At 50.9% G+C, this 21,499-nt stretch overlaps 2 protein-coding genes and 1 non-coding gene across 5 annotated transcripts in view; 1 reads left to right on the top strand and 2 right to left on the bottom strand.

The window, feature by feature from the left end:
- Positions 1-85: 85 nt before the first annotated feature.
- Positions 86-3,875, bottom strand: RPL12 (ribosomal protein L12). Its single transcript, XM_032308408.1, has 7 exons — positions 3,736-3,875; positions 3,096-3,169; positions 2,065-2,163; positions 1,613-1,694; positions 970-1,056; positions 516-628; positions 86-375 (listed from the first exon to the last, which is right to left on the bottom strand). Exons 1-7 carry the CDS (start codon positions 3,770-3,772, stop codon positions 370-372), a joined length of 498 nt encoding a protein of 165 aa, XP_032164299.1. The 5' UTR covers positions 3,773-3,875; the 3' UTR covers positions 86-369.
- Positions 1,140-1,268, bottom strand: LOC116571255. The gene has a single exon (XR_004277813.1). It is a non-coding gene; the product is annotated as a small nucleolar RNA SNORA65 (small nucleolar RNA).
- A 22-nt stretch (positions 3,876-3,897) lies between the features above and the next one.
- Positions 3,898-21,499, top strand: part of LRSAM1 (leucine rich repeat and sterile alpha motif containing 1) — a 40,391-nt gene continuing 22,789 nt past the window's right edge. For 2 of the 3 annotated variants that reach the window (XM_032308401.1, XM_032308400.1), the window contains exons 1-11: positions 3,898-4,020; positions 4,417-4,573; positions 6,750-6,856; positions 7,279-7,335; positions 7,858-7,902; positions 8,920-8,997; positions 10,090-10,158; positions 11,830-11,914; positions 12,229-12,350; positions 15,625-15,715; positions 20,274-20,404. In XM_032308401.1, coding sequence (XP_032164292.1) covers positions 6,785-6,856; positions 7,279-7,335; positions 7,858-7,902; positions 8,920-8,997; positions 10,090-10,158; positions 11,830-11,914; positions 12,229-12,350; positions 15,625-15,715; positions 20,274-20,404 — 750 coding nt within the window. In that variant the 5' untranslated portion in view covers positions 3,898-4,020; positions 4,417-4,573; positions 6,750-6,784. Of the gene's footprint in view, positions 4,021-4,416; positions 4,574-6,749; positions 6,857-7,278; positions 7,336-7,857; positions 7,903-8,919; positions 8,998-10,089; positions 10,159-10,376; positions 10,520-11,829; positions 11,915-12,228; positions 12,351-15,624; positions 15,716-20,273; positions 20,405-21,499 lie in introns of those variants that run through there. The other variant, XM_032308402.1, reaches the window with a different exon arrangement.

The following is a 21,499-nucleotide window of genomic DNA, read 5'->3' as shown; positions in this document are numbered from 1 at the left end:
AGGGCCGTGGGCCCCCTAGCCCCCTCAGGATTTAAACTGGTCTGGCACAGATTCCTTGCCATGTATTCATGCTGAAGTGCAAGTCGTCTTTTTGGCCAAGAATTTTATTCTTACGAAGAGTTCTATGCATATATGTGGCCTACAAGAAAAGCACTGAGACCTCCCTTCTAGGTGTCTCTGAGCTAGTCCCATACGGGCAGCAGTCTGTCACCCAGAAGCTTGTTACCCAAACTGCTACTTCTGCCACAGGTTGTGCCCCACTGGCCCCTCTTCTGACCACAAAGGAGCCAGCTCCCGCAAGAAAGAGGCCACATCAAAAGGTCCACTAGATGTCAAATGATCCTTTATTGAAATAATTTTCTTTTGTAGTTAACTCTGTGGGAAAGAAAAAAGAAATACATCAACAGAACAAAAAAATCTCATGGTCCAAACCCACTACTGATCATTTCTAGAACTGTTCCAGCCTTCCTCCAGCTCTCACCCTGCTTTACCCAAGTGAAACAGAGGTCACTTACAGCTGGGCATTCCACGGCACCACTGTTAATGTCATCTATGATGTCATGAGGGTGGCGGCCATCAACATTGCAGCCCACAGACTGGGCGGTCCCCAGGATCTCTTTAATGGTTCCTGGAAGAAAGAAAAGTAGCATCAGGGGAGCTTCAGTCCCTCACACTCCTCAGATAACCCATAGGGAAATCACAGCAGGCAATGAGGGATTAACCCCATTTTATGGAATGACATCCCTACTTCTCTAATCCAACATTCAGAACTCCATTTAGTTTTCTAAGCCCTTAATGCAGTCTCCACGGCTCCCTTGACACCCAGATTTAAATACATCCAGCCCCAAATGTTCACTGATGTCAAGCCATTCTGCACCCCAACTGTGGGTCTTACAGTGACTGTCCCTTCAAACTGGGAAATGCTACCACTCGGTGCATACACCCCATATAACAATGTTGTCCACTTACCAGAGAGTTCTCTGGCTAAAGATCGATGCCGCATCTGTCGGGCAATATTGACGATCTCATCAAAAGTGATATTTCCACTGTGCTTAACTGCAGAAAAGAAAAACTGTAAGCTTGGTCACAACCCAAGGCCAGAGCAGACCACATCACGTGCTCCCTCGTCTTTATTTCCAGGCTGTTCCCATGCTTTCGGCACAGAGTCATCCACATGAAGAACAACCCTGTTTCCTAAGCTGGGGTTTACTCTTAGCTCACCACTGGACCGCACCGGCCAACAGAAACTGATCAGGTGCAGTGGCGGGTGGCTGGGGCAGAATCAAGTCTCTGCTAATCTTCTACAAAGGAGACAGTTTAAAACGTGGAAAAAAAAAAAAAAGACAGGTTTAGGTTAGCTCGGAAGTGGTCTGATTACTGGTTACTGTTATCACTTCACCCTCTTTCCCACCTGCATGCCCTGAGTAGGGCCAGCCACATGCCGGGCACTGGGGAGCCACGCTGACACTTCCTGGTGGTGCCTGGCTCTCTAACAGCTTATCAACTCCCTCTGCGCCCTCACCCAGGTTCATTAAAGGGAAAACATGCCACTAAGTTATCACGGTGGGTAGCTCCTACCACTCACAAATTACCAAGGAGAAAGCCACTCAACTGTTTTTCTGCTTCTTTCTGTCTCTTGGTGGTTCCTTGAGGGCTTTGATAATCAGGGCAGAGGCAGAAGGTACCACTTCAATCTGCAAAAGAGATTGTCCATGTGAATAAGCCCCACTCCAAGCTCCAATGAAGACCGTCAATACAGCCATGTGACCGGGCTCTCAAAATACATGGGCCAGACTGCGTTTGCTGTACGTTCTTGAGTTATTTTCACAGCCTGAAACATGTCCTAGCCCCAGAGACACAAAGCACTTTGCCCAGTGTCACATAAGTGACAAAAGTTAGTATCAGGCCCACATCTTTGCTCTTTCTTGCTCCATATTCTCAAAAAAGCCTCCCCACCACCATTTAAAATTGCCCTCAGCTCACCATTGGGGGCAGGTGGCAAAAACCTTCCCCCCAGAAATCCCAGAGGGTTGCTACCTCTGCCCTTCCCTTCAAACCAAGTACCTGGGCCTGTCTGTTCTGAATGGTCAGCTTCACAGTAATCCTTAGACCCTTCCAATCACCAGTCGCCTTGGCAATGTCATCACCAACCTTTTTTGGAGACTAGAGAGAAAAAAGGTACATCACACTGGTCTCTTAAGTTCGAAGTATAGTCTGAATACCCATCCCGCTCATTTGGCCAACACCCCAAGCCAGCACAGGGCACTGTCTGAAGCACAGAGCTGCACCTACCAAATCAAGGCATGGCTATCAGTGTAGTAGACAACGTCATAAAATGGCCACGTCCCTTACCTACCTACCTACCCTCCCATAAGGACCCATGTGATAATGCGGCCATTTCCATTGATTGTTATATCCATCAAATCACCTGGATAGTTTTACAGACACCAGGTTTCTGCAAGGATGGGATCTGGGCATCAGCTACTTAAGACTTCCAAACCACCACCAGCCTCAACAAGAAAGATGCTCGGCTGGTGCCAGCTACATGGAGAGCCAAGGAAACGTGTTTAACCAGATAATTAAGCAAGACCACGTGGGAACAATGTTTGCTTCAGGAAACCAATATCCAAGGAATAAAAGCCTAACGATATTCAGCGAAATGCAAGCTCAGTAAAAGCATGAACTGGAGAAGTGGATAAATAGGGTCATCAGTGAAGCTGGTCATATTAAGGAGTTTACACAAACTACTACGTTAAGTTCATACCCCAGTTAACACTCTCTACTGATAAATTTAACCGCATCAGTGATAGGCCCACTGCCCTGACTAGAACACATTTAGCTAAGCAGGCTGCCTAGTGGCGCTGAGCTACCTTCTAAACCCTCAGGCAAGACCTCTGGCCCACCTCTCAGGTACGCTCAAGGCCGCAGTTAGGATCTTAACCCTGGAGAGTGGAAGTTACAGCTTCAAGGCAGCACGTTCCAATCTCGTGTATGAGCTTGCTACCAGGGCACTTCCACTTCAGGGGAGGTGTAGGAGGGGTTGCCAATTCCGCAGTGTGGAACCTAAGCAACCGTCCTCCACGAGGATGACTTACCAGACCCAGGGGGCCGATCTTCGGGGCCAGGGCAGACGTGGCGCCGACTTCACCACCGGTGCACCTCAGGTACACTGGAGAAAGAAAACATCAGTGTCGCTGCAAGAGGAGCTCCCGCGCCACAGCCTTCTCTCCGAGAATCTTTCTGGGGCTGGCCTCACCGCTTGTCAGTTCTCGAAACAGCACCCCACCGAGAGCCTCAGCAGGGAGCGGAAGGGCCACCCAACCCGCAGCGGGCGAGTCGCGTCCTCCCTGGCGTGGATCGCTCCAAGCGCCACGTGGGACAGCGGCCTTCGGCTCTGCTACGGCTACCGAGATCCGCACCGGGCCGGCCAACCCAGTGGCGGGGAGGAGCGCCCGGGCACAAACCTTACCCTATGGCGTGCGTGCTGCAAAGCCACCACAGGTCGTCCGGTCCTCCCTCCCTATTTACACGTGGGGAAGCTGAGACCCAGAACGAGTCAAGAGACTCGGCCAGGACCTCACAGCGCCCTGATCGCAGCCCTGGAAAAGCCTCTAGCGGGCAGCAACTTAAAAGCCCGGCGTAGGAAAGGCTACGGCGGCTGGGCCCGAGGCCCGATGGGCTGCGGGAAGGAGGGATGCTCCATTTTGCAGCCCCAGCCACATCTAAAGCACGCACCGACTTTGATCTCGTTGGGGTCGAACTTGGGCGGCATGGCGGAGGTGGCTGGTGTCGGATGAACCCGGATTCGGGACGACCGAAGAGAGTTGCACCTTTGCCTCCTCCTAGCCGAAAACCAAAAGACCGGAATACTCTCTGACGGCGCCGGATATAAGCTGCAAAGCACGACTCTCGCGAGACCTGTTGGCTCCGCCCAGCGTCCCAGCGTCCCAGCGACGCCCTTGCCGCCATGTTGCTTGTGGGCAGGTGTCTGAGGCTGACGGCTGGAGAACCCCGCTCCGGGTGAGTTGTAACTAGGGGTTGGGAAGGGTTGGGGGTTGGGGAAGGTTGGGGGAGGTTCGCCTGGTGGTGGGGCAGGCAAAAGAGGGCTGCTCCAGGGCCCCGCTGTTCTCTATTCTCTCTTATTATGAGGGTCACCCTTTGGTCCCTGTAGCCTAAACGGAAAGCCCCGCCCCTCCCCTAAGAGGTCCGCACCCCCATTCCGAGACCCTAGGGCCATGGGTCCCCCCGCGTCCCCTTTTAGCTCCCTCGTGATATGTGCATTTTGGTTATGGAAACAATTTTATTCAGGTCTAAATTTGATCCAACTCCTATTTCCAAATTATACTGTTCTCAGAGTCTCAGACTTCGTCATCCCTGTCTGCATGACTTTCTGAGATTCTGAGTTTCGGTCCCCAGCTCTTGCGTTTGGAGGAAACCAGACTCCGGCTCCGCCCGGGCTCATGTCCGGTGGTCTGCGAGCCGGTGTTCATGACCAAGCCCTCCGAGTGATCTGCCTGCTTTCCGGTCCTCACGAGGGAAGGAGCATTGGTGACCTGTCCACCCACAAAGCCAGGTGGGGCTCTCCCCACTCCAGCCTGGGGAGAATGGGTGTGGTTCTTCCCATTGGGCTGGAGTCGGTGGAAGGAATGGATGAAGGGTGGACCTCAGAGAGCAGGTTGGGAGGAGCTGATCTTATGGGACGGATGGAGAAGGGATGGTCACTGTGGGGAACGTGGTGGGAGGGCTAGACTTTGGGGAGGGAATGCGGGGGTAGTCCTTGGGAAGCAGAAGGGTAAGAAGTTGTCGCCAGGGATGGATGGGGGAGGGCTGTTCTTAGACTAGTTCCCATCCCTGCTGGCAGGTGGGGTGACAAGAGGGGCCTGAGCCAGCTTGCACTTTGGCAGGCTCCCCAGACTGCCCACGCCCCTGTGGGCGGAGACCTGTGATCTCTGTCCCTCCCCCTGAGGACTGAGTATGTATCTTCCTCAACTGCATCTTCTCCCTAGCTGTAGTGGGCCCTGAGTAAGTCATTTGTTAGATGTATAGTGCTGTGTGGCTGATAGTTGACTGAGCAATGATTATGTGCCAGGTAATGTGCTATGAGTTTTACATATATGAAATTACTGGATCCTCCCAGAACCAGGTATTGGTAAGATTATTATACAGATGAGAAAACTGAGGCTCAGAGAGATTGAACAGAGGTGACGTGGTTGGTGGACATGGTTAGTTACATTTTTTTTCTTTCAATTTTTTAATTTAAATTCTAGTTAGTTAACTTATAATGTAATACCAGTTTCAGGAACAGAATTTAGGGATTCGTTAATTACATATAACCCCAGTGCTCACCATAGCCAGGGCTTAATACCCATCACCCATTTAACCCCTTCCCCACCCACCTCCATCAACCCTGTTTGTTCTTTATCATTAAGAGTCTCTTATGGTTTGTCTACTTCTCTCTCTTTTTGCCTTCCAGTATGTTCATCTGTTTTGTTTCTTAATTTCCACATATGAGTGAAGTCATATAGTATTAGTCTCTTTCTGACTTATTTCATTTAGCTTTATATATTGTAGCTATATCGTTGCAAATGGGAAGATTTCGTTCTTTTTTTTTTTTTTTAAAGATTTTATTTATTTATTTGACAGGCAGAGATTACAAGTAGGCTGAGAGGCAGGCAGAGAGAGAGAAGGAGGAAGCAGGCTCCCTGCCGAGCAGAGAGCCCGATGCAGGGCTCGATCCCAGAACCCTGGGATCATGACCTGAGCCGAAGGCAGAGGCTTTAACCCACTGAGCCACCCAGGCGCCCCAGATTTCGTTCTTTTTATGACTGAGTAATATTCATGTGTGTGGGTGTGGGTGTGTGTGTGAATACAGAATATTTTCTTTATCCATTCATGGATCGGTGGACAGTTGGGCTTTTTCCATAATTGGGCTATTATTGGTAATGCTGCTATAAACATTGGGATGCAGGTGCCCCTTCTGATTACTACCTTTGTATCTTTCGGGTAAATACTTAGTAGTGCAGTCGCTGGGTCCTAGGGTATTTCTATTTTTAATTTTTTGAGGAACCTCCATAAACCCGGTTACATTTCATTCCAAAGCCTGGGCCTGGATGATTGCTTCCTGGGTCCATTGATAACCCTTAACCTGTGCTGCTAGCTGCAGATACTGGGTAAGCAGTAAGCACCTGGCTTCTGAGTTCAGGACACTGTAATTAGCAAGTGCTAAATTATCCAAGCATGAAGGAGTTGGGCAAACCCCACGGTGTCAGGACTCGAAAAAACAGAGCTCCAGACTGTTTTTGCGACTGTCCACGCCATATAACCAGATCACTGAGCTCATGCGTCCATTTCAATATCATTTTAAGCTGGGCTGTGGTGAGAATCAGATGCAACAGTAACTGTGCAGGTGGTAAGCTGCCTGAGGATTGCCTTGGAGTTTTTATTCAACTAAGAGATCTCTTTGCTTACGATGTAGCTGATGCTGTGTTTGGCTTGTTGATGCCACTCTGACAATGTTTTGGGAACTAGAAGTGATGGATCAGTCCCGTCTGCTAATGCATTCTCAAAGGACATCCTTAGAAAGACCTGCTGTGCAGGGCTCGTGGCCCAGATGGATGGTTGAGACGGATGCAGATGCTGCCGTCAGAGCTGACGCGGTCCAGCAGATGGGCTCCGTGTTCTGCGTTAGCGTGCTGCCTGCCCCGGGTGTGACAGAGTCCTCAGGCCCTGATTTCTCTCCTATGCCCTAGAGTCCCGAAGATTACTCCAGGGCAAGAAAGAAAGAATGCCGCTCTTCTTCCGGAAGCGGAAACCCAGTGAAGAGGCTCGGAAACGCCTAGAGTATCAGATGTGTCTGGTGAGGGAAACTGGGCTTCCTCTGAGTCCATCTCCGCCCCTGCCCTCAGGAACCGGGCTCCACACTGCCCCCAAAGCAGCTGCGTGCTCCCTCCCTCCCTTCTGTCTCCCTGACCCCCAGAGGAGATCTCTGACTCAAAGCAGACCAGTGAGGCCTCCTGTCTGGTACTCAGGAGTGCCTTCCGCTTCTCTCCTGAGGGAACTGATGACAGTTGTTGTGACTTGTTCATTTGCTGTTCTGTGCTGGACCTCAGGCCCCACTGAGGCAGGGGTCATTGGTGCACCTGCAGAAGGGACTAGTAGAACCAGACAGTGGCTGGTCTCTTACAGCTTCTTGATCCTGTGTGTCTTCGGCTGGTTTGTCCACTTTTCAAGGGCGTTTTGTTTGAACGCGTTTTTTATTATTATTATTTTTGTTCGCAGGCAAAAGAAGCTGGGGCCGATGACATTCTTGACATCTCTAAGTGTGAGCTCTCAGAGGTAAATCAGGGCTGGTGTTCTGGCTGTGAATTTGATTGGTCCTTTTTTTTTGGATCACATGTCCCTAAGAAAGACAGATGTAGACTGGGGCTTTTAAAACACTGGACGCATTGGTCGAATGAAGTGTTCTTGGATTTTGTTCGTATTCAAAAGAATTGAGATGGTTGCTGGCCTCAACATAGTCTATGAGAATCAGGGAGTCTAGAAAATGCACCCATAGAGTTCTAGGGAACTGGAAGAACCAGGGTTTCTCTGGCCTTTTTCTTTTGCCCTGATAGAGCTCATGATGGGGCTGGTGTGTGGGCTGGGGCCGGGCAGGGCAGTCTCCTGCCAGCTGATTGCAGGGGAGGGCTGACCACTTCCCAGCAGCATTCCTCCCCAGCCTCCCCCGCACCACACTCCCGGCTCAGCGCTGCTCTGCACGTGAGAATTTTGTACTTGATCACCTCCTGCCCCATCGCTCCCTCACTTGTGTGCCACCGGCAGGAAGGGAGGTGCTGACTCTTCTGTTTCTTACCTTAGATTCCATATGGGGCTTTTGCAACGTGCAAAGTTCTGCAGAAGAAGGTAACGTGGATCTTCATTTTCACAGGCTTGTTTATTTCATGTTTGCTTGTTGGAAATCAGGTGGGACTTTGAGGCACTGTCTTCCTGGCATAGACATCTCCCTTCTCCCTGATTCTCACCCTTTCAGCTTGAAGCAGGTGTTTGCCTAGTTGGAAGAGTTGAGTCTGATGTCCAACGGTCCCGGGTCCCATCCTGGCTTTTTGCCCCTCGTGAGTTGGGCAACTTCCGCCAACTCTTACATCCGTTTCTTCATCTGTCAGATTCCTAGTGCTAGTCCTACTCTGACAGAGCTGTCATGGGGATTAATAGAGTGACAGGCAGGAGGTAGGTAGATGGAGACGGGAATGCACCAGGTACAAGCCCTGCCACAGTAAACACGGGTGACCTCGCTGTTCATAATAATGAAAGCTGGTCACCCAGCGGAGATTAAGAATGGAATGAATGATTTTTCAGAAAGACATTGCAGCATTGCATGGAGAGAGCTGAGAGCATTCTAATTGAATTCTCCGAGGAAGGGAGGTAAAAAGTGTTCCCTACTGACAGCCTGGTGAGCTCCTTGACACTGGAAGTTTGTATGCAGGGGTCGGTCCTGTAAAAATAGCAACAGATGGTACGGATGGAGCCTTCGGCCCCAGGCCAGCCCTGGGCTCAGTGCTCGTTGTCTTTTGGTTAATTGTACAGCAGCCCCTGCAGGCCAGTACTTTATTATTCTCTGTTCCCCACGTGAAGGTGCTGACCCTGAAGGAGGTTAAGATCAGGACAGCTGCACAGGGACCTTCTCAGGATGGAAGGTAGCATCACGCCTCAAAGATCCCTTTCACCCTTGAAATTACAGGGTTTCAGGTTCCGTGATTCCACATTTGGTGATCCTGCGGTTCTGAGCCACATCCCCCATTGCAGTGTCTGGGCGAGCAGAAGACAGTGGGCAGGCGGGGTCTGCCGTGTACCCTGCAGCAAGCTGGTGGCCTGCTGGCTACTCCTCTTCTGGCTAATGCGCCCCAAATCTTCCCCACACAGGTGTTGATTGTCCACACGAATCACCTCACTTCCCTGCTCCCTAAATCCTGCAGCCTCCTGAGTCTCATAACCATCAAGGTACTGGGGCCCTTCTCTCGGGGGTTAGGGACTCTGCCTGGTGTAGCATGTGACAGCTAAGCTGCCTTTGTTAAAGCTTATGCCAGGCGGGCCTAACTTCATAGGCTGGTATTAGCACAGTTGATGGGGCACCTGAGTGCCATGCGTGGGGTGGGGTTACAGCCATAGGCCTTGCCTTCATGGGAACTTGCCCGACAGGTAGAAGGGCAAAGCATAAACTCAGAGCAGGTGAGCTCACAGAGAGCAAGGAGACCGATGGGCCCAAACAAGGAGGCCCCGGAGGGACGCCAGGCATCACTCGGTCAGTGTGTGAAAGCCGTGATCCGTACTGACTTCCTCCTGTTAGCCTCTCCAGGACTGGGACATATTCACAGGACATGTGGCCTATGACCTCAGGATTATTCCACATGAACATGAGCTGTGACAGTGGGTACACACAATGAGAGGCAAAGGATGGTAGCATCGGGCATCACAGTGTTTTTTGAGTTAAGTCTGGTTTGTAGGAGTTAAGGTGGTTTTTACTTGTCTTTATTATTCTAGTCCAACACTCATTATTTCTATAGTAAAACAATATCTTATACATTTTAAATACATATTTTTTATTTGTGTATATTTCTATTTTATTTGTATGTATACGAAACATATTTATGTAGTTGCATACATGATGTGTCTTTTTGCTCATTTGTGTTGTTAAAAAAAATTAGCAAATACAGTTAAGCAAAGGAAGAAAAATGTCCGTCATCTCACACTCCAGAGAACCACCGTCAGTATATTATTGCATATTTGATAGTCTTTTTCCACGTAAGTATGTACTTATGCTGTGAGGGTTTTCCTATTTAACATGAATATTTATGCATACTGTTTCATAGCATACTGTTTCCACTCAACAGCTAAAAACAAATACTTGATAAAGAAAAGAAAGCAATGGTATCCCATTTTCAAAAAGGAGCTGAGATGGAAAGATCTCGCTATTGGAGAGGAGGGGCTGCTGTTGCTTCAACACCAGAGGCAGGAAGAGGCCCCGGAGTCTGAGCTGTGTGGGCTTTCTCCCTTGGTGACTGTTGTGACCCCACGCTCGCCTCCCTCCTGCAGGTTCTAGATCTTCACAATAATCAGCTGTCAGCGCTTCCTGACGACATTGGGCAGCTGACCGCCCTCCAGGTACGGCCGCAGGCCACAGGACACCTGCCTCTGACTGCAAGTGAGAAAGTGCCCTGGAGAGTGCTGGCTGGGCTCTGGCCAGAGCCGCCCCTGGTGCCAGCTCCCTCTGCCCCTTTCCCATCAGGAAGCTCCGTGATGCCCTGGCCATGGCAGTCTGAACTGTGGGAGTCTTGGTACCATATTTTTGGCATGTGCTTTTGGGATTTCATCGTGAGCTTCTACAAGGGAGGAAGCAGGAAATGATGAATTCAGCACCGTGACTCATCCTGCCATTCTGATCAGTCGTGGCCCCCCGCATGCCTGCGCGGAGCTAAGCTTTTCCCTCCCATTATCTGTTGGTTTCCTGCAGCCTCCCTGTCAGGCAGGTACTAGCATTAGCCCCATTTCACAGAGGAGGAAGCGGCTTTCCTTCACGCTTAGATTAAAATACCTTCTCGTCACTGTGCCCTTCAGACCCCGGATGACGGGCCGGCCTGCTTCCCAGCCTCCTCTCCCGGCGGTCAGTTCCTAAACTCCTTCTGGCCTTCCTGCCGCACCACGGCGGGCCTCTCCACGCAGACCCCGCCTCCGCCCGAGCCGCTCATCCTCTCTCAGCCCCGATGTCCCTCGGAATCCTCCCGGCCTTCTTGTCAAAGTACATTCACATTCTGGGCCCCTGTCTCAGGCCTGGCTGGTTGCTGCGGGAGCACTGATGGCAATGCGTAGTTCCTCAGGAAGGTCTTACAGATTTGACTGAGATGTAGTCCTTGGAGGGCAGCACCCCTACCTTGCACGCTGCCTCCAACGTGGAGGAGACCGAGGAATGAGGGGAACAGGCAACCCTACTATGTGGGTGACATTGTTGCATTTTACAGATGAGAAAGTTGAGGTCCAGAGGGATGCCTGTCGCTAGCCCCAGGGCACACAGAACATGAGGCAGAACAGTAGGAATTGTCACCCCTTAGGAAGCCACAGCGAATGCCCAGGTGTAGGATCTTTGGGGACATGTATATTTTCATAGAATTGTTGCATTCATCATTTTGTAACTTCTGGATACCTGACAATAACTCTTAACCATCTTTTGGTTTATTAAATATTCATCTGCCGCATAATTTTTAATGACCGCTTAGCTTTCCATTGCGTCAATGTTTAATGAGTACTTAGCGTGCCGGCCTCTTGGCCTTGCTTCCCTCACAGTGCGGCATCCGGGAGGGAGCGAAGCCTGCGCAATCCGCTGAGCCTGCCTTCCCGTCTGGGCACCAGCAGCTGCCAGCCTTGAGACCTTGGGCAGATCCCACTGCCTTTCTGCAGCTCAGCTTTCTTCCCCCCGAAACTGGGATTCCTAGAGCCCTGTTGCATGCTGCCTCCCCCACGTCCCTGAACCTGCTTGTCCCCTGCTGCCTCCTTGCTGGACTGTGGGGCCATCATGGGGCATTCTGTTGTCTGCATAAACGATGGGTCCTCCCCAAGAACCAGTTCAAGGTCAGGCTCTGCTCTCTTGGGCACGTGACTTCACTCTGAGCCTGTGTTCCCATCTCCCACCTGGGATTATAAAAATCAGTGCCCTCCTCACAGGGCTGTCAAGGGGAGTTAAAGAGGTGTGTGGTGCCCAGATGCTGCCTGGCCTGAAGCAGGGGTAGACATTGTTCTCTGCATCTGGGTTCTCGTGTCATTTTTTCCCCTCTGTCTTAGGTCTTAAACGTGGAAAGGAATCAACTAACGTATCTCCCACGTTCCATTGGGAACCTGATCCAGCTCCAGACCCTCAATGTGAAAGGTAGGGGCTGGAACGCACTGTCCATGTGACTTTCAGTCGGCGCTGGGCTGTCTCGGCCAGCATCCACAGAGCCCTCTTCCTGGGAACCACCGAGCATGAGGGCACCCAGCTTATAAAGTGGTAGAGTAAGAACTTGAACCCAGGTCACCAAAACTGGACCCCTGTGCTTTTCCTCCTGGAACCTCAGGTCTCAGGCCCTGCGCACATCCCGGGGTCAGAGGGAGGCACCCACGTGCCCCGAGTCCTGGCAGCATCGGGCAGGAAGTTGGTGGAGAGGCTTTGGGGGTTGAGCTGTGCCATTGGGATCTCTCCAGATAACAAGCTGAAGGAGCTTCCAGACACCGTGGGGGAACTTCGAAGCTTACGTACTCTTGACATCAGTGAGAACGACATTCAGAAGTTGCCGCAGCTGCTGGCGCACGTTCGAACCCTGGAAGTAAGTCAGAGCCGTTCCTGCCTGGGGTTCTCTCTGGGCCACAGTCCCCCCACGTTCCTGAATGCCGGCCCTGGTCATGGGTGCTGGGCTGTCAGAGATCTCAAGGCTCAGTTCCTGGGAGCTCACAGAGAGAGCGATGTCGTGCGGCTGTCATTATGTGGCTCTTGCTGCCACGACGGTGGCAGAAATACACGCTTCTGGAGTGAGGACAGGACACTGAGTTCTGGTGGTGTCAACAGTCTGTGAAAAATGTGATGTTTGAGCTGGGCCTGGAGAGAAGAACTCGCTTTAGAGTAGTAGACCTGGGTAGCGGGGCCTTTGGGTGCAGGGGAGAGTACGGAGAGCCCAGAGTGGACAGCACAAGGTGTGTTAAGGGAAAAATGGGGCATCTGATGTGGTGGGCGCTTGCTGTGTCTGGAGAGTCCAGATTGGGAAGAGCCCAGAGCTCCGTGACGGGGAGAGCATCCTCACTGGGAGGTATAGAAATTGAGTTTCATCAGAGCAGGGAGGGGGGACAAGCTTTTCCTGGGTCACTGTATCAGTTTGCCAGGGTGGCTGTAACAAAGTACCACAGACCGAGTGGCTTAAAAAAGAGATTGATTTTCTCACGGCTCTGGAGGCTGGAAGTCCGAGATCAAGGGTTGGTTGCTTCCGAGGCCTCTCTCCTTGGCTAGTAGATGGCGGTCTTCTCCATGTGTCCTCACATCATCTTCCTTCTGTATGGGCCTGTGTCCAAATTCCTTTTCTTACAAGAACACCAGTCATGCTGGATTAGGGCCCAGCCTGGTGATTTCATTTTGAACTTGTTTACTTCTCTAAAGACCTTATATCCAAATACAGTGGCATCTGAGGTACAGGGGATTAGAACTTCACGTATGTGTTTTGGGGGGTCTACAGTCCAGGCCTTAACAGACACGGATACAGGCTGCTTGCTCAGGGAAGGCAGGGGCACTTAACAGTTGAGGATGAGATGGCCCATCCTTTTCTGGTGCCTACAAGGCTAGGTGCTTAACCTGCATCAGTTCCCTGAATCCTCAGGAAAACCCTGCAAGCCAGACACTGCTGGGCCTGTTTGCAGGTGAAGAGGCTGAGCCATGGACAGTTTAAGGAGCTTGCCCAGAGCCCGCACAGCTAGTGACAGCGGAGTGGGGTTGAAAACTAGGCAGTCTGAATGAGGGCCTGTGCTCTTCACCTCTGTGCAGCTCAGCCTTCTGGAACAGGGACCTCTCTACCCACGGAGACACAGTCTGGCCAGCATCCCAGAATCCTCTGCAGAGCCATCAGTAAATTACCTCTCAGGCATGCTGAGCGCCAGCTTCTGTATCAGAAGTGGGTGGGTGAGCATGGAGACAGCAAAGGAAGGGGGCTGACCCCAAGGGCTGATCCCTGCTGCTGTGGCAGCCAGCCTGAGAAAGGACAGGATGGTCAGCTCCTCTCCCTGAGCAGGCGGCAGAGACAGTGCTGCCCAACAGAACTTTCTGCAGGGATGGAGATGTCCAGTGACTGTGCTGTCCCAAGTCGGTAGCCACTGGCCACATGTGGCCCTCAAGCACTGGGAGTGTGACTAGCATGACCAAGGAAGTACGTGTTTACTTGTACAGTCTTTTTAAAGATTTATTTACTTATTTTAGAGAGAGAGATGCACATGTGCACGTGAGCAGGGGGAGGGACAGAGGGCGAGGGAGGGAGGCAGACTCCCCACTGAGCACAGAGCCCCATGCAGGGCTCGAGCTCACATCCTGAGATCATGACCTGAGCTGAAACCGAGAGTGAGATGCTGAACCGACTGAGCCACCCAGGCATCCCTGTTTATACTGAAATAAACAAAGCTCCACGTGCTCAGTGGCCGCCGTGCCTGAGCGCACAACTCACAGCGTTGCTGAGTCCGAAGCCCTCGTAAGTCAGCTGGCAGGAGCTCTGAGAGTGATGTGCTTTCCATCCACTCTTTGCTTCTTGGTGGCACCTTTGTTCAGGAGGAAACCATAAATGGCCATTCTTGGTCAAGGTCAATGTCTTTCTCTCGTGTGTTCTCCTATCACTCATCAAACAGCCCTGCCGCTGGGTGATAGCATGCCTGTTGAATACTGATGGAGCTGAGCTTCCGGGAAGTCACCTGTCCTGTTCAAGGGCACACAGCCAGAACAGGTCAGACTAGGGTCTGACACCAGGGCCGAATGACCCCATGCATCGCTGTCCAGCTGCTGCTCCTGCCAACAGTGGGGACACCCGCAATCTGTGTGTCCCGTGCAGTAGCCACCGGCCACGTGGCTGCTGCGCACGTGAAATGTGGCTGGTGCCACTGAGGGACTGAGCTTTAAATTCACTTTCATTTTAGTCGGTTAAAATGTAAACTTATGTGGCTCCGCATGGCTCGTGGCCACAGGTGGTGCAGCCCCAGCAGCCAGCACACTTTACTGTTGGTGACCAGCATGATCCGTGTGGGTGAATATTCTTTACGTAACGCCTCCCAGGATGGGGTTTTCTGCTCTCGGGATCCCCAGACCCAGGCAGTCGGATCCTGTGCTCCGGGGCAGGCTCCCCAGGGAGAAGGGCTGTGCTGGCCAGGGCTGGCGGGTGTCTGAGCTGCTTTTCCCACTCAGCCACTTCTGGCCTAGTACCTCAGGCCTTCTCCTGAAGCAGGCCTACCTGTCCCAGGCAGAGAGGATATGGGCTCCTGAAAGGGGCTTAGGTAGCTTCCCAGGAGGCCTCTGGAAAGAAGTGAGCAGGTGGCAGGAGGGCTCGATTCAACAAACAGACAAACAAAAACAACAGACAGCCTTACAGCATGGCTGTGGACGGCTTTGTGGGCGTCCAGGTCCCTGTTTCCTGGGCCTCATAAACCCGTAAGCAGGTGCATGTGTGCCCGTATAAACATTAGGGGTTTTTTTTTACTTAAAAAATCATATTGTTAAAAAAAAATTCCAATTTCACATAGAAAGTACTCTAGAATCTACCCTTTGGAGGAAACCATTTTGAGTTTGATGTGTATTTCTTCAAAATTTTCTGTAAGTGTACTAATGTGAGAGAGTAGAAGTGTTTAACAAACACGGAATCTTATTCTGTATGTTGTCCTTTAATTTCCTTATTTTCCCACTTTTTTATGTTTTTCTCCAAAAACACAAATCGTGTGCTGGCTACACACCAGACACTATTTAAGTGCTGGGAACATGGCAGGACCAAGACAGAGGAGACAGTAAACACAGCCTCGTAACTAAACCAGGCGCTTTGGGATTGTGTTGACAGTACATATAAAGAGTTTCCCCTGTGTCTGCAGACTCTGAGCCTCGACGCCTCGTCCATGGTCTACCCGCCTCAGGAGGTGTGCATTGCCGGCACCCAGGCTATTCAGCAGTTCCTCTGCAAAGGTAAAGCCAGACACCTTGCCTCCTGCGCTCAGCAAGTGAGCGTGGTTGCAGCAGCAGCCCTGTGCCAGCCCAGACTCAGGGCATGGCAGAGACCGAGGAGGCCACAGTCCCCGCCTGCTTGGCACTCTCCAGGTCTGGCAAGAGACACAGGCAAAGCAGATGGTCACAGGAAATCGAGATACTGGTTAGGTTGGGGCGTCAGGGAAGGTCCGAGAAAGTATCTTCGTTGAAACCTGAGGGCATTTGGGACTTAGGACGGAGAGGAGGCTGTGGCTGGTGAGAGCAGAAGCATGTTAAAGAGCCTAGAAGGGTAGAGTGGTGGGAAGTGTGCGGCCGAGGAGGCCGGGGGCGCTGGGCACCCACACGGAGGAGAGGTGGGTTGGAGGCTGGAGAGGCCATCGGGGCCCGGTGTCACACGGGAGAGGCCTCACTCCATCCGCAGGGAAAAGGGCCTGGAGAAAACAAGCGTGGAGGCCAGGGACCAGTTAGGAGGTCACTGGCGTCACCCAGGACTGAGACCACAGGGGACTGGACTTGGAGGAGTGACAGTGCAGCTAAAACCCAGGGCCACCATTGGTCCAGGTGCCCAGAGGGGAGGGCAGAATACCTGGCCACCTCCTGTCTGGCGGATTGTCTTACAAGACCAGTGCTCTAACCCCTGAGCTATGGAGCCTTCCCCTTGGCGGATTGTCTTAATTCGGGGATCCTGTCACCTGGGGAACTGGTAGAACACAGCCAAGACTCATCCGTGTGATCTGTGGGTGACAGAGGTGCCATTGCAAAGCAACAAGAAAGGAAAGCGAAGTCTTTTCAATACATGATTTCAGATCAGTTGAATATCCACGTGGGGAAAAAGTCTTGATTTCTTCTTTCAGTAGGAGGCAGGCAACACCAGCCATAAAAAGTTAATAAATTATATTTCCCTAACATTAAAAAGACACCATTTGGGAAAAGAGAGGGCAAGCCATGAAGTCGGAAAGGATATTTGCAATGCATGCATGTCCAGCAAAGCACCTGTTTCTAGCAGATAAAAAGATGTATAAGCAAAAGGCGCTGTCAGAAGTCTTGAATAGGAATTTTGCAGAGACTCTCCAGATGGCCTAGAGTGTCTGAAAAGAATGCTCAGCATCTTTTTTGGTCAATAAGAAAAAGCACTTAAAAACTACACAGAGACACTACCACGTCCTACCACGCCCCCTAAAATGGCTCAATTAATGTCAGTACAAGAACCAGCAAACATGTGGAACAGCGGCTCCCATCCACCAGGGGTGGGGGGTGGGAGTCAGACTGCTTCCAAAAATTGTTGTTACCATCTCAAGCTGAACATTCAGACACCCCGAGGCCCATCAATTCTGCACCTACATGAGTGTCCAGGGAAAGTGTGTCTGAGTCTATGCCAGAAAGCCAAGTACAGAAATACTGACGGCAGCAAAGTTCATAACAGCCCAAACCTGACATGCCCCAAGTGCTCATTGGTGGTGGGATGGGTAAACACACTGTTTCAGACTCGCACGTGAATATGACACCGCCTTCAAATACAGCTAAAGCAGTCCGGGGTGCCTGGGTGGCTCAGTCGTTAAGGGTCTGCCTTCTGCTCAGGTCATGGTCCCAGGGTCCTGGGATCGAGCCCCGAGTCAGGCTCCCTACCCAGCAGGAACCCAGCTTTCCCTCTCCCACTCCCCCTGCTTGTGTTCCTCCCTCACTGTCTCTCTCTCTCTCTCTCTGTCAAATAAATTTTAAAAAAGAACAAAAGCAGTGTTAACTGCCACGGCCACGGTGAACCTCACAGACATGACGGGCCGTGAGAGAAGCTGGACGCTTTTTTTTTTTTTTTTAGATTTTTATTTATTTATTTGACAGAGATCACAAGTAGGCAGAGAGGCAGGCAGAGAGAGAGATAGGAGGAAGCAGGCTCCCCGCTGAGCAGAGAGCCCGATGCAGGGCTCGATCCCAGGACCCTGAGATCATGACCCAAGCCGAAGGCAGCGGCTTAACCCACTGAGCCACCCAGGTGCCCCAAGTCGGACGCTTTTATCAGCATGTGAGCACTCACCCCAAACCCAGTCCTGTTTATAAGGGTGATTTCCCTCTTAAGCATTCATCTCGCTATTCATGAAGACTTTTTGCTCTTTTCCGTATGAAGGTGATACTTAAGTTTAAAAAGTTACACATCCCATGACAGATACTTGGGCCACATACCTACCTAGCGGTCTTTGAGTAGCAGGTGATTCTAATGTGTAGCCTGGCCAATGGTCAAACTAGGCAAATTCTTCCAAGTGTAATTAACATGGTGTTAGCTTCAGGGGTACAACATGAGGACTTAATTCTTTTATTTATTTATTTATTTATTTATTTGACAGCGATCACAAGTAGGCAGAGAGAGAAGAGGAAGCAGGCTCCCCATGGAGCAGAGAGCCCGATGCGGGGCTCAATCCCAGAACCTGGGATCAAGACCTGAGCCAAAGGCAGAGGCTTTAACTCATTGAGGCACCCAGGTGCCCATGAGGACTTTATTCCGCACGTGACTCCATCCTCATGACTGTAACTGAGCTTCTAAATCCCCTTCACCTTTCCCACCCATCCCCCACCCAAACCCTTTATCTTCCTTAAAAAGTTTTCAGCTGTGCAATTTCTAGGTATACAGAAGACAAAGAATAAAGCAGTGAACGTGCGTATACCTACTACGCAGCTTAAGAAATAATTCTTCAATTTATTTACACAGTGTAGTAGGTAAACATACTTATGTAAAGTTTGGGGGTTTTAAAACATTTTTTAAATGTTTTTTAAAAACATTTTTTTAAAACCCACAAGAGGGCGCCTGGGTGGCTCAGTGGGTTAAGCCGCTGCCTTCGGCTCAGGTCATGATCTCAGGGTCCTGGGATCGAGTCCCGCATTGGGTTCTCTGCTCCGCGGGGAGCCTGCTTCCTCCTCTCTCTCTCTCTGCCTGCCTCTCTGCCTACTGGTGATCTCTCTGTGTCAAATGAATAAATAAAATCTTTAAAAAAAAATAAATAAATAAAACCCACAAGAGAGGGGCACCTGGGTGGCTCAGTAGGTTAAAGCCTCTGCCTTCGGCTCGGGTCATGATCCCAGGGTCCTGGGATTGAGCCCCACATCGGGCTCTCTGCTCAGCAGGGAGCCTGCTTCCTCCTCTCTGCCTGCCTCTCTGCCTACTTGTGATCTCTGTCTGTCAAATAAATAAATAAAATCTTTAAAAAAAAAAAAATAAAACCCACAGGAGATAGCATACTATTGTGATTCTGAGCACTGCTTTTTACTCAAGAATAGGTCTTGGGCCTTTTCCTAGTTCACAATGGACGCATCTGCCTTGTTTTAAAGTTCTATCTAGTAGGTCACGTCGTGGTGGCCCACAGCTGATGTGGCCTTTCCCATATGGTGAACATGAGCTTATTTCCAGTCTTCCACTGTCACAGCATGTTAACCCACCCCCTCTGGCACGGGGGTGGGGAAGGATGCATTCCTCGAGGGCAGGCTGCCACGGGGCCGGCAGTGAGAGTTGCTGAACGCTGTGCACTGCACCGAAACTGCACCGGTTTCGGTTCCTGCGGGAAGCTTCTGAGAGGACCCTTTTCTCCTTCCCACAAATAACATTTGGTGTCACCGTTAAAGATCTTCTAAGTTTATTTATTCTGACGGATAAACAAAGCAGTCTGCTGCTATCGTAATGTCGTGTTCTCAGTTATTTGGATATTTTTTCACATGCCTACTGGCCATTTTTAGTATTTCTTTTACCGTGTATATTTTTATGATGTTCTTTTTTTTTAAGAATTTATTTATTTATTTATTTATTTGAGAGAGCATTAGAAGGAGGAGATCAGAGGGAGAAGCAGATGCTTTGCCTAGCAGGGAGCCCAGTGTGGAACTCGATCCTGACACGCCAGGATCATGACCCAGCTGAAGGCAGTCACTTAGTGAACTGAGCCACTGAGGCGCTCTCACCGTTTATATTTTTAAAAGACAACTTTGACCATATTAAAGTCTAAAGTTCTTTACCTAGAAAGATCCCATCACTAAAGTTAAAAAATGTTACCGTCTAGAAGATAGTTATATATTATGGGCCCGAGATTATTAGCTACAATATATAAAGAGTACCTATAAATCAGCAACAATAAGGCAAGCAACCCACTCAAAAATGGGTAAAGAGTACAAACCCTATCAAGTTATACAGGGGAAGAGTATCCAGGGCCAGAGAAGGCAAGCATCTTGCCCAAGGTTTGGGCAAGGAGATGGTGGATCAGGCTTCTCCACTAATCTCCCCCAGGCTTTTCTCATCACCTCATTCTCACGTGGATGATAAAGAGGCGGCTGGCCAGCCTGCCTGTTCGCTCAGCTGACACTTCTTGAGCAATTTCCAAGTTCCGGGGCCTGGCATCAGGACTAGTGAGCAAGACGGAGGGCTCCATTCAGTCTGGGGCTAAGGGAACAGGGAAGCAGGGGACCAGGCAGCTGGGGCAGGACACTGGGGAGGAAGTCAGAGGCCGCAGGAGCTGACGGTTCTGTCCCCTCCCTCCTGATCAGCTTGTGTCCTCTCTTGCAGAGTCAGGGCTGGAATACTACCCCCCTTCTCAGTACCTGCTGCCAGTCCTGGAGCAGGATAGAGGCGACACCCCCCGGGACAGCCCAGACGGGCCCTCGGACAGACTCTGCCGGGAGGAGGTGGAGTGGCAGGTAAGGCGTACCTGGCTCCTGACAGGAGTGGGGGTGTGTGTGCGGGGAACCTGGTCATTGGGAGGGGGTTCAGAGCTGCAGGCCCTGAATTCCTCCACCAAACTAGAATTCACCTCAGTCCAGACCCGTGTGCTGAGATGCTCTCCAAGCCTGCGCCACCTCCCCAAACAGCAGATGCAAGGCTCCTCTCTGCTCCCTGAACCCTTCAGGACCTTTGAACTTGCAGTTTCCCTCTCCCCCTTTCCAATCTGGAGTTCTCCTGGCTCACCTCTCGCTAACTCCACCGTCTCCTTCAGTTGTGTCCAAATCCCATGTCCTCTGAGAATTCTCCCTGTCACATCAACCCGGGTCAGGTTCCCTGTTATATGTTCTCCGGGTGCCCCCACGTTTCCTTGGGAACACTTATCACGGCCATAAATGAAGAACTACACAGGAGAGGATTTATGTCTATCTCTCCTGCTGGATAAAGCTTTGTGAGCGTGGGGGTCGTGTCTGTGTCGTTCACTGTTGTCTCTCAGCAAGTACTTCCTGCCTCGGTGCCCCTTGCTGTACAGAACGCCTGTCATGCTCTCCGCTCTGTGGAGCAGTGAGGGAGGCACATGTGTCAGCACAGCGAGGGGCCGGCCCTCCCTGGTCCCAGGGGTGAGCTAGCCTAGGACGGGCACCGAGGAGGAATCTTGGTCAGAGTTTGCCATGTCAGCCAGGAGCCCCTGACACGGGAGCCAATGAGAAGCCACCTCTTCCCCACCTGCACTCCCACAGAGGGCCCACAGGACCCTGATGGTGGGATGGGGGGTGGCGGCGGCGAGGGGGACCAACTGCCAAGTTTGGCTTCTTATCTTCCAAGGACTTTTTTTTAATCTCTGGTTCCCTGGTGCTCCTCCCCTTCCTGTTGGACATACCACCATGCATTCCTTTGGACTTTTATCTTTTTTCTGGCAGCTCAGTGAGAACTAGAGAGGAGGAAGATCTCTATCCAGGGAAATTGTGGCAATTTATACTCTGAGGAAGTATTTGCAGCAAACATTTCTTTTTTTTTTTTTAACTTAATTATGTTTTTTATCTCGTTATTGTACTTAATTTTTTAAATTTTTT

This window comes from Mustela erminea, chromosome 12 (assembly GCF_009829155.1).
Source record: "Mustela erminea isolate mMusErm1 chromosome 12, mMusErm1.Pri, whole genome shotgun sequence".
Taxonomy (NCBI): Eukaryota; Metazoa; Chordata; class Mammalia; order Carnivora; family Mustelidae; genus Mustela; species Mustela erminea.
This window is presented reverse-complemented; position numbering and strand designations above follow the sequence as displayed.

What these genes read in the sequence shown, in the direction of transcription:
- RPL12 (XM_032308408.1), bottom strand. Translation starts at nt 3,772, where the DNA reads ATGCCGCCCAAGTTCGACCCCAACGAGATCAAAGTCG. An exon ending in AGATCGGCCCCCTGGGTCTG is followed by an intron (nt 2,164 to 3,095) that starts GTAAGTCATCCT and finishes TTTTCTCTCTAG; the next exon opens with TCTCCAAAAAAGGTTGGTGA. An exon ending in CAGAAAGAAGCAGAAAAACA is followed by an intron (nt 1,057 to 1,612) that starts GTTGAGTGGCTT and finishes TCTTTTCTGCAG; the next exon opens with TTAAGCACAGTGGAAATATC.